This window comes from Polypterus senegalus, chromosome 9, assembly GCF_016835505.1.
Source record: "Polypterus senegalus isolate Bchr_013 chromosome 9, ASM1683550v1, whole genome shotgun sequence".
NCBI classification, from domain to species: domain Eukaryota; kingdom Metazoa; phylum Chordata; class Cladistia; order Polypteriformes; family Polypteridae; genus Polypterus; species Polypterus senegalus.
In genome coordinates this window covers 172,574,583-172,586,994 of record NC_053162.1, presented here as the reverse complement: position 1 = coordinate 172,586,994, position 12,412 = coordinate 172,574,583, and the positions used below count along the sequence as shown (strand labels likewise).

General features: G+C 40.3%; 1 protein-coding gene across 1 annotated transcript in view; it reads right to left on the bottom strand.

The window, feature by feature from the left end:
- LOC120535995 (hemicentin-1-like) overlaps positions 1-12,412 on the bottom strand; it is a 222,098-nt gene that overhangs the window by 32,552 nt on the left and 177,134 nt on the right. The window contains 6 exon segments of the mRNA XM_039764259.1: positions 4,452-4,589; positions 4,813-4,965; positions 6,848-7,018; positions 7,512-7,593; positions 10,678-10,868; positions 10,991-11,125. Of these exon segments, the coding sequence (XP_039620193.1) occupies positions 4,452-4,589; positions 4,813-4,965; positions 6,848-7,018; positions 7,512-7,593; positions 10,678-10,868; positions 10,991-11,125 (870 nt within the window).

The window sequence follows — 12,412 nt, the reverse complement described above, 5'->3', positions numbered from 1 at the left end:
GTTTTGGTTCCATCTCCTGGTCCAGAAGCCGGCCAGCTATAGAAATTATTCATTAATCATTTTGGTAGGTTCTATCCATCTCTCAGGTTTACAGCAACCACAGCTCCATCATTTCTAGATATCAGTCTTTCCATCAGTTTTCCATGACTTCAAACGTCTGTCTATCACAAGCCAATTCACTCACAGTTCAGTTCCTTCCATCCCTGGCATACTGAAATCTCTCTACCCCTTTCACAGTTCAATAGACTCCACTGCCTCTGCAGTGGTGAGGTTGACGTCTGTAATAAAGGACTCAGTATGAGGGGTTTCTTCATTGACAGATGATACCCTTCTCATATTGTGTTTAGGGCCGTCAATTAAGCCAGGATTAGTTAGACCTTGTAACATCCACTCTAAGAAGATCCACAATAATGAAGCTCATCCTGTTGGTCCTTCCTTTCCAAACTAACACTATCTTTCTCCCACCAGTCATTACATGAGCCTTCCCCACTTCCCAGATTGATCCTTCCACAAGAGCTTTTTTTTAACCCTCCCTTGACCTAACCAACAAAAGCGCTTTGTCCAAATTTCACTTGACAGAGGAGAGCCACATTCCTCATCTGGCACTTTGAACTGTAACAGGAGCCATTGTGTCATTTGCAAATATGTCACTAAGAATGCCATTGTGTCTGGTCCCTTTGGTAAATTAAATATCACACAATGTACCTTGTGCCAGCCTGAAAACCTGACTTACTGCGTTTCTTGTAGAAAGTGTTCAATCATCTACAAAGGTGAAGCAGGGGGTCAGTTAACATACCGTTTCAGAGAAGTTCAAAGGTCTATTGTAGAACACTTCACATACAGTAGCTTGAATATAGCCTGATTGATCTCGTTTGTATTCCTTCACAGGGCTTCAAAGACACTTTCAAAGATAAGCAGAAGTAGCTCAGCTCATTCTCAGCCTGGGATCATATATTTCTCCAGGTCTTTATGACCGACTAACTTTTTAATGTGTCCCTTCTCTAATGGCAGCTTCATCTCATCTACTCTGACCTTTTCTCCTTTCATCGGCACTGACTCTGTTCTCCTTCCCCTTCTATATACTCTGTGTTACCTGTTTTTCCCTTTTCAGTTGCATACCCGATGAAGTCAAATGGTTGCGTCTTTTATTGTCTGTCCTTTTCAGCATGGAAATAACCTTTAACATTTGTTTTCCATTACAGGTGCAAACCGACGCACTAATTCCATAAATAAATTCTTGCATTCATAAGGATTGCTTGTTGTACTTGTCTTATCGAGCCAGAGGATTTACACTTCCTCTCCAATGAAAATAATTTTTGTATCTTTTTAAGGACATTTAAAATATTTTGAACTTTTAAAACCTCTTCAACATTTTGGGCTTGTGCAGGCAAAGAATATTAATGGTGGCTGGGGGCTGACTGCCTTGGTTGAGGCCTATCTTTGGCAGGCTAGTAAAGGTCCTGGCCTGGTTTGCGGATTCCCTCTTACACACCTTTTTTGTCATGTTTGTGACACCCATCTATAATAAGTACATTATGAAAAGTATGAAAAGCACAGATATACAATCAAGATAAAAAAGGCAATTGATAAGATAACATAGTGAAACCCACTTAATGTATTTCACTTTAGAACATTGGAGACCAGAGCCTAGCCCCACATCATCAGAGCCCACCCTGAAGTACATAGGAATCAAACGAAGCAACATATTACACATGGCAGGAAGAAACAAGTTAGATAATGTAGGCATGGAGTAACATTCCGGTGCATTCAGCGACAAACTTAACTGATATGAAAGTTGGACTATTTTACATTTATTGACTTCATCCAACAGTCAGTTATTACATTTTTGTTTATTAAACTAGGCCTGTTCGCTTCACTCGCCAACCCCTGGGTTTGGTTAACCAGACATACAATTTAAAGAGATTGTTATTTTCATGGGAATTGTTACAAATTCATTATTTTCATTTTTACTTTAAAACTCCAGTAAAAACAATATTTGGAATTATCTTTTCTTCAAGATCGCATTGAATTTTGATTCCATGTTTGGACTTACTGCGGTGGGCTGGCACCCTGCCCGGGGTTTGTTTCCTGCCTGGTGCCCTGTGTTGGCTGGGATTGGCTCCAGCAGACCCCCATGACCCTGTAGTTAGGATATAGCGGGTTGGATAATGGATAGATGGATGTTTGGACTTACATCGTGACAACGCAATGTATAACTGTCCATGAGCGAATATCGTTTCTTTCTCTCTAATAAATAAACCGAGCTTTTCGAATGTTTGTCCCTGTGCTTTGTTAATTGTCATAGTAAGAGCTATTCTCACAGGAAACTAACTGTAAATATTTTAATACAAATGGCATATCAAGATTTCCTTTGGTGTCTAATGTTATTTGCAGAATAGATGTATGCTACATTACCTTTCTTGTCACCTGTTAAAATGAAGTTCTGCTTTGTCTTTTATTTCTCACCCCGATTGGACCTGCAAGGTTTTCAATGACTGATTTTTACTTTCCTTATTTTCAGAATTTGCACTTATTACTGATTATTATTGTTCTTTAAGGCATTTCTTTCTCTCCATCTCTTTTGGGTCTCTTTTCGACATGCTGCTCTTTCTTCTTTGCTTAGTTGTTGACGTGTCATCTAAAACGTATAAAATTATTGTCCTGATAAAATTTATAAGAGCTGAGAGCGTAGGAAGTGTGTCTGCCAAAAGCATTCACGTCACTGAGAGGTTAGATGACCGTGGTCTTATTTGAAAATGGTTGTAAGTATGACGTGACTTGAAAGAACTGCATGTGAAAAGGCTCCGTCTCACGGGACCTCAAAAAGTTAGGTCTTGTCCCAAGATTTTTTATTATAATAGAGAGATAGTTTTGTGACAGTGATTCAGATTCAAAAGTAATAATGATGTGTTAGCAGACTACATTAAATATATTCTTTATAACTGCACTTTATAGTGGAGCTACTGTAAATATGGTGCATAAATAGTCTTGTGGTGGCTCAGTATTTTTTATAAACAGCAGACTGTAATTCAAGTGATGTGAAATGGCATCGATTGATGTGTGCTACTGGTGAAGGGTGTGGGTCTAATTGTTTCTCAGTTTTCTTAAACATTATATTTTTGAAATTATTCCCAATAGAGTCAGTCATTGTCCAACCGGCTATATCCTAACTACAGGGTCACGGGGGTCTGCTGGAGCCAATCCCAGCCAATACAGGGTGCATGGCAGGAACAAACCCCAGGCAGGGTGCCAACCCACTGCAGGGCACACACACAACAAGCACACACTAGGGACAATTTAGGATCGCCAATGCACCCAACCTGCATGTCTTTGGACTGTGGGAGGAAACCCACGTAGGGACACAGGGAGAACATGCAAACTCCACGCAGGGAGGACCCGGGAAGCGAACCCGGGTCTCCTAACTACGAGGCAGCAGCAGCGCTACCACTGCGCCACCGTGCCGCCCTTCCCAATAGAGTATTATCCAATAATTAAGAATTGAAAGATATCTATTAATACAGGCAACTGAATTAATTCTCTGTCTAGTTATTAATATTAGTTAAAACACAGTAGTTCACTAAAATTATATAAATAAGTAAGAACTTGAAAAGGAACTGATATATTGTATAATGGCAAGACAAATGGTACACGATGGGCAAGAAGATCAGGGGCTGGCTGCAGTTGTTGGTGTATATCATGAGGGGGGCTGAGTGCAAGAGATTAAGAGCTTAGGACACTGGAGCCTCCCACCTGCCGATGCCACTGCCGTTGTGTTTATATCATTTAGGGCAGCTGTGCCTTTCCCACGTTATTAATTAAGTCAAATGCCATTTAACTGCAGGTTGATAACGTCAGTTCTTTACAATAATAATCTGCAGATAATGTACTTATATAATTGCTTTCCCCTTTTTATCACCAGGGAAGTGACTTTTTTGTGCTCTATTCTAAAGCAGCATGAAAATGAATGGTGCTGCTGTGTGAGCTATTTGCATGTGCACACTTCCCGCCATTTGACTCACTTGCATCAGGCATCCAAGCAGATGTCAGCAGAGTAAAACAGAAAAATGTACAAAATATGTAAGTTCAGCCAACTGCTCTCAAGATCAAACTGAAACAGTAAAGTAATTTCTAGTTGAAGGCACACGGAATGTTTTTCCATTTTAAGATGGACAAGTTTACCAATTTGCCAATGCTTTTCAATAGGAAATTTTAAAACTTCACACAGTGCTGTCTGTTCAAGATATCTGAACCAGAACTGAACTCAAATCTCAAGAGGTTTCTCTGAAGAATAACTGTGCCACATCTCAACAGAAGTGGTCAACACGGGGCTGAGTTGTTTCATGTGGACAGACGGGCATTGGCTTTTCCAATAGGTGCTTTGCGCATTATATGCAAATGCACCTAAAAAAGCAAAAAATTGAAAACTGATACAAAGACATGTGCCCACCCACCTGTGCCAAACTCCACCTGAGACTCCTGTCGAAAGAAGCCTTTGGTGAGTGAGAAGCCGTTCCTAACATCACCAGCCTGGAATACTGTAGTCCAGTAGACCGGAGCAAGGACAGTCAGCAAAACCGGCATTAGGGGTCCTGAAAAAGAAAGTTCAAAAGATGAGGAGAACGCCAGATGGATCACTGTGAAATGAGTGAGTGTTTGGGGGAAGAGGTCGATCTAGGCCTCAGAATGGGCAAATTGCTCAGAGACTGGCACCCTCAAATTCCAAAAGGCTTAAATTGCATTTCAAAATGGATGTCTCTGTCTGATTAGATCAGCATCTGCCGAGAGTACAGCTGCTGTGCGCAAGATGCTCACCTACAGAGGGTGGGATGTTATTTATCGAGGCCCGCACAGTGCTGATGCCAGCTTCTGGATCCTCTGAGATGTTAGCACTAAGAAATGCCACGCCAAATTCCCTCTCATTGATCATCCCAATCATACTGACGCGAGCTCTTGTAGGGACAGAGCCTGAAAGAAAAAAAGGAGTCATGCATTAGAAACGCAAACATTAAATTACAAAGGTACTAGTTTAACATTTTAACGTGAAACAAGAACAAGAACTTAAAGGTTGTTAATAATTGTTAACAAAAGGATTTTCCATAAATGTTAATCAAAACGGTCAAACGTCTGTGATCTGGAAAAGTTTAAATTCAAAGAGCAAAACACTATTCAAAATCAACAACAACTAAGAAAAGTCACTAAATACTAGACATGACAGCTGAAAAACACCCGTGCAAAAAGCAACTAGTGGCACAGCAAAAAGGCCGTAGCAATAGGAGTCTTAAATAGCCCTCAGGTAACTGCAACCCTAACCACCACAGCACCTGAGGACTGTAAGTTTATAAGAGGTTCCATCCATCCATCCATTATCCAACCCACTATATCCCAACACAGGGTCGCGGGGGTCTGCTGGAGCCAATCAGGAAACAAACCCTGGGTAGGGTGCCAGCCCACCACAGGGCGTGCACACTCACACACCAGGGACAATTTAGAATCACCAATGCACCTAACCTGCATGTCTTTGGACTGTGGGCGGAAACTCCTGCAGACACGGAGAGAACATGCAAACTCCACGCAGGGAGGACCTGGGAAGCGAACCCGGGTCTCCTAACTGCAAGACAGCAGCGCTACCCACTGTGCCACTGTGCCACCGTGCCACCCTTCATTATCATTTTCATTATTATTATTATTATTGGTATTGTTTATTATACTTCCTACACTTCTGACTTTATACTTTTAGTGTTTTGAACATTTTACAGTAGAAAGATGAGATTTAATAAAAATGTAATTTTTTAAAATGTTTTTTGGAGAAAAAATGTAACGCTAAGGAGGTTAAAAACCCTAGAAAAAATGACATTTCGGGAGTCACGCCACATTACTATAACCAAACTGGTCGCCAGCTTCTAAAATAACACTAACAAAAGCCAGTGATAAATAAAATGATGGTGAAAATGAAAATAACAATAAACTGCATTAGAAAGGAAGAATAATAAAAACTACAACACCAAAGACCCAAAAATAATTTTATAAGGAGAAGGAAACAAATAAAATGATTTATAACAAAACTGTTAATTTTACAGTGATCCAAATCTAGCATGTCGACTTCTGGGTGCCACCCGTGTATATAGCTCTGGTATGACAACATCAATCATTGACATCATATGACTAGCAGGGGGCATGGCAACTGTAAATAATAAGATTGTAGCCGTTGTTGTGATTGCCTGACTATTTTCTGCAATATTTTTGTCTTGATTTTACTATTATGCCATTTCAAATCATTATTGGTGTCACTATCTTGTTGTATGATGAACATAATGCTGCCATTTTGTATATGGTTGATGGTCTCATGACCTGAGGGTGGCCATGTGCTGGACTGCATTATCACTTCCTGCCTAAAAAAGATGGTGGCGCAATACTGTGCAGATCCATGTCCCAGTAGTACTAGCGAATATACGACCATGCCACTTTGTACTCATTGATCACTAGGTAATTTCACAAGTAAGAGCAGAACGCATCTGGATTTAACGTACCGACTGGTCTTCTAAGGGGCAGTGCAGTGGTTATCACTGCTGCCTTACGGATCTACTGTGCGGAGTTCAGAGTCCAGATTGGTTGCTAACCGTAAGGTGCTACTCTGACTTTCCACAACAAGTCACCAGAAACTCTAAATTTGCCCTGTTTGAGTGTGTGTGTGCAAGTCATTAGGCCCTTTAATGGACTGGCATTTCATCTAGGTTTACACCCAAACTCCTGTAACCCTGAACTGGACTAAGGAAGTTAGAGAATCTATTTTAAATGATTAGGATGAGAAGATGCATTTTAAAAAACACAGATCCTATTGAGATCTCACCTGGGCACAATTTGCTGTGACACATCCGTGTCTCTGTGTCCTTCCCTTCACATGGCCGGCCACCGTTGGATGGAATAGGATTATTGCACAAGCGTGTTCTCTCCTGCACACCCTGTCCACAGGAGGCACTGCACGGGCCCCAGGCTGTCCAGTCAGAGTAGCCACCTGGGACTGCAAGAAGGATGAAGTGATTAAAAAATGCTGAACTAATTTCTTACTGGCATAGATTTCCACGTGGTGTGTCCATGGCCTGCCTATCTTCACGTGGATTACACTGCACAATTCAAAGAAATACTGGCTGGCTGACTCTTACATTTAAATTGTGCTGTGGAAGTGTATGTGGGGTTATGAGTGAGTGGCGCCACCTACAGGGCAGATTACTGCTTTGCACCACTGCTGTAAAGGAAACACCCCAACTTACAGCTTCCTTGAACTGTACAAGTGAGTTAGAAAATGGATGCATGGCAGGGAAAAACTACTTATACTGTGTAATAAACTGATGACAACAAATAACCAGAAACATTCCTACATCAATTTACTTCGGTTTTGCATCTTAAATTCTCCTCCTTCCTTTTGTGGAGTTACTTATTCAAAGAGCATATCTACTTGGTGGTCAAATCCTGTTTGAAGCATTAGATGACCACCTAAGCCAACTGCCACTTACTCTGAACCTTCAGGATGACTGTCCTCTCTGCCACACCGCCCTCATTCTCTGCCACACATTTGTACTCTCCGTCATCTCCACTCTGCGAAGAGAAAGGATTAAAGATATGTAAATAGGTAGGACACCACAGACAGACAAGACGTGAAGGGCACTATATGATAGAAAGACTGGCCCTGCTTACAGTGAAGGTGACATTTTACTGTATGTCGGTGATTCAATTTAAATGAAAGGGTCAAAAATGGCTATGTCTATTTTCATGAAATTTTGTATTTACATTATTGTGCATGCAATTTAAACTACAGGCTTCATGGAGTTTCAAAAATGTTATAGGGGAGTCATAAAGAGAGGGCCAACTCCGCCTGAACCGCACATTATCTCAAAACAGCTGAGTGGATGTTCATGAAATTCTGCATGCATATCATAGCTAACTGAGCTTAACATGGAGAGATTATATGGGGTTTTAAAAATATTATCATCCATAAAAGCCTAGTATTGTGAACAACACAAAAATCAGCAGTTTTGCCCAGCTTACATGTTGTATCAATGATTCACGTATTCAATAAGCCATCCCGTTTATTCATGTGGGACTAAACAGCAAAAAAGGAAATACAAAGAAGTAGCATTCATGATTCCAAACCAAGAAGGAATTGCAACAATCATGGAATCCGATTAGACACAAAAAGGACAAATTGACAACTGATGAGAACAAAGAAGTAGACTGTGAGGTAGTGGAGGTGCTGTAGATGAAGGATAGGACAGACAGCAATGACGAAAGGGTCAGCATTTAAAGAACACATAAACATTTACTTTCTTACCTTAACCCATTATACAAATACAAACTGGCAACACCAGATACTTTGACTAGTAAGGAAATTAACTGTTAGAAAGGAAATGTTATTAATAAGTAAGATCATTAGATATCAATAAAATGCATTGCATAACAGATAAAGACAGCTAGATTGAAAAGGCGCTTTAAAAGACAGATGGGGAGGTGCCATATAAAAGAGACAGCTAGAAACGGTTCTATATAAAAGACAGATGGGAAAGGTGGAATATAAAAAAAAGCTCAACAGACAGAAGGGGAATCTATACTGTGTATATGTGTATATATATATATATATATATATATATATATATATATATATATATATATATATATAAAAGTCAATGCATGTGTATGTATGTACTGTATGTTCCAGCATCACTTCTGATGTGAGTGAGTGATTTTCATGAAACTTGGTACACATGTTTCCTCATTTGTCGACTAAAAATGCTGTAGGGTGAAATCAACCCTAACCCACCCCCTTCTGGGTAGGCTTGGGGGGAGATCTTGCAGTCATGTATACATATTATCATTCAGTTGATACTCGGAATGACCACCAGAGGGCGAACTGGAGGCGACTGCCAGCATTCTTTATGTTTGAGCGCCACCGCACCCCCGCTGCTTTTGAAATTAAACAGAGTTGGCCGGTTCTGAGCGTCAACTGGATGATAGCATACATACAAGACCGCAAGACAAGCACATTAGTGAGTCTTCATTGTTTGTTAATTTATTTTTATTTTTAAAGTTGTGTTTTTTTAATTATATTTTTCTCAAACAATTAAAAAAACACTTTATTTTCTTCCCGGTAAATGCTGGGTATTTCAGCTAGTATATTAATAAATAGAAATTATACATAAAGATAGAAAAGAAAATATCCAAGATATTTTGCTAAACTGAAAAGAAAGACTACTATATAATAAAACACTTCAGTGTGTCTGTGTGTGTATGTAAGAGAGAGAGTGTCCAATCCCTCCAAGCAATCTAATTGGTTACTTTGGTTTTGGTTTGATAGGTCATTGGTTGCTCAGTGGTAGGAATAATGACACAATACTTTAGGGTGCAAAGTTCAATTGCCTATTGCAACAATTAAATGGGAGAACTTCAACAACAACAAATTGAATAATTTACTGAGCAACATTGGTTCCCTAAATACTAATGAGTTGCAACCAGAGTCGCCTTCAAAGGTGGGAAGTATTCGCAAGAATGATTTTATCACAGGGTTTAATGGAGAAAGTTGTCAAAAAGCAGACAAGAGGCAAGCAAGGCACCAGAGTCTGAAAAGCAGGCTTTATGGCAATGTGATTAAGAGATGAAGCACTGGGCAAGAGAGGTTCAGACACACAATGATACCAAGGAAAGGCATAGCAGGAATGCTGAGGGTACAAGTTAGGCAACAGACATCAAATATTTTTAAATTCTATTACCTGTCTTTGACATTTCAGCATAGCTAGTAATAATAATATAATAGATACAAAGGAATGTGCTTTACAAGAGACAGAGAAAAGAGTGAGATATTGACTGATAAATAGGGGAGGTTCTATATGAAAGAAAGAAAGAAAGAAAGAAAGAAAGAAAGAAAGAAAGAAAAGGCATTATATTATAAGTACCATATATATTTGCGGATAAGTTCTCCCATGGATAAGTCTGGACTTTTATTTTACAGTATAATTTTGGTATTTTATAATGTCAGTTGTATAAGTCAAATGTGAAAAACTCATGCTATTGGTCCAAGCGATTACGATCTGCTAACGCCCACCTGAGAGAGTCACCACGGGGGCACACTGCCTTTTTTTCTATGTAGGTGTGGCAATGCGCTGTATCAGCGTGTGCTCCTCACCTGTCTCTGTCTCTCTATTGTGCCTACGTCACCACACGGTACTACCCAAACTATTCCGAAGCTACGTTTGCACTGATTTGTGTTTTTTGTATCTCACACCCTCTTACACCTTTATTGTATGAGCATCCCATATCTACGATGAAACGTTCGATCAGAAGAAAATATGAAGCTGGTTTTAAATTAAATGTTATTGAAGTAGCGAAAGAAATTGGTAACTGTGCCGCTGCAACAAAATTTGATGTGTCTGAGAAACTGGTGTGAGATTGGAGGAGGCAAGAAGATGTAAAAAAAAAAAATGTCGTATTTTTGAACGGGTGTATAAGTCAGGGTCTGATTTTATAGTCAATTTTTCAGGTGACTTATACGTGAATATATACGGTAGATATGAGAATAGACAGAGAGGTGAATATGACTTTCGCAAAGAGCCAACATGGTGTAAAGATGAAAGGCAGTCAGTTTCTTCTACCCTAATGTCCCCCTCCCTGCTAGCCCCTTTGATATCTTACCCCAGTGTTATAGATGGTCAGTGATCCATTCTGCAGCTGCCAGAGCCTATGGGACGTAGTCAGCAGATGTCCATCCTTGTGCCAGCGTATTTGTGGAGTTGGATCTCCTCGGACTGCGCAATGCAACATTAATGTTCGTCCCAGTGGCTCTGTCTGCAGCACATGAGAGGTCCCTACTAGAATCGGAGGCTCTGGGGAGGAACAGTTAAACAGCATTACGGTCATCATGTTGACATTCAAGATTGGTTTATTACATTCTAGGCACATGTAGTTTAAGTTAGACGCAGAGTTTGAGAGACGCAGAGCTGCCTACCCCTAATGCGCACAAAGGAGATGGCCTTAATGACTCCGGCGACATTTTCAGCCTTACAGATGTAGGTGCCAGCGTCTTCCTTGGAGGCGTTTTCAATAACCAGGGAGCTTTGGCCTCCTTGGTGGGACTCAGCGGCTGCAAAAATAAGGAACAGAAGAAATCTGAAGAGTGCCAAACACAACACACTGAATAATCTGAACAGTTTATGGTGGAATGGGGCACAAATGTTTGTGCAGCTGCCTGACACCTTCAGGAATCTGGCTTCAATTGCTGGCCAGAGGATAATCTTTACGCAATGTACGTTCTGTCTGGATGCAAACCTTTGTTTCTCTGTATACTCCAGTTTCCAGCCACATCTCAAAAGACATGAAAAATAAATCAGACTGAGTCCCAAAATGAATAATCAAGTCATCATTTCCATCTGCTGGCATCTATTAATCCTTCTTCTCAAGCCACAAAGTACTGACACCCCTTTGACATCTGTGTGACAGTCCATAATAGTCAGAAACCAAACACACATCTTTCAAATGGCAAAATAATTAGGACAGCCGACGGCAACATATTCACAACTCACTGTTTAAATAACCAAAGAGGACGGTGTTTGTAAAGACCCCAAGGTCCATGGCGCTTGTCAAGCCTCACTAAATATTTTGATAAGGGAGTTGACTTATGAAAAATTGAAAATGTATCAATGGAAACATGAGGATTCATGCAGATTCCAGATTATTTTAATATGGGAACTGTGGCGTTTGAAAATGAGATGTAAAGGTAGGTAGTCAGTCAGGACGAGCAAACCAAATCTTCATTTTGTTATATCTCAAAGTTCATTATCATTACATCACAATCTGAGAACCCTTAATCCAAGACAAGGTCATGGGGGCTTTAGACTGTAATGGTGACATAAAAACAGCATGGATAAGGAAGGCATCAGTCCTTCACATGAGATCCTCACACCAACAATTGAAATTGACAAGTTAACCTAACACACTCACATCTCTGGGAAGGAAAAGCCCGTTCAGACATTTCCGTCATTTCAGTGATTCAGATGGGACTAAAGTTACAGAGGTTCCCTGGTAATAAATACTTTAATCAGTGCTTGAATTGGAAAAATTGATCTGGTAGTCTTTGGTGTAAGTACTGAATAATGAATTGTTGGGATGGAGTATCCCATCGGCGGTCTGAAGGCACAATGACATGCACAATTTACTTCAAGGTGCTTTCCCCCCCGGACATGTGAATGGACGTCTGTTGTTATAAATAAGGGTTGCTAATTTAGTCTGACAGTACACACTGGTATGCATATATTAACTAAATGTCAGTATGAAGTACCAGTATGTACTGGCCATCTTCAACCACTGACTTTACCCCAGCTCCTGGTGTAAAACTATCCATCCATCCCCGCTATATCCTAACTACAGGGTC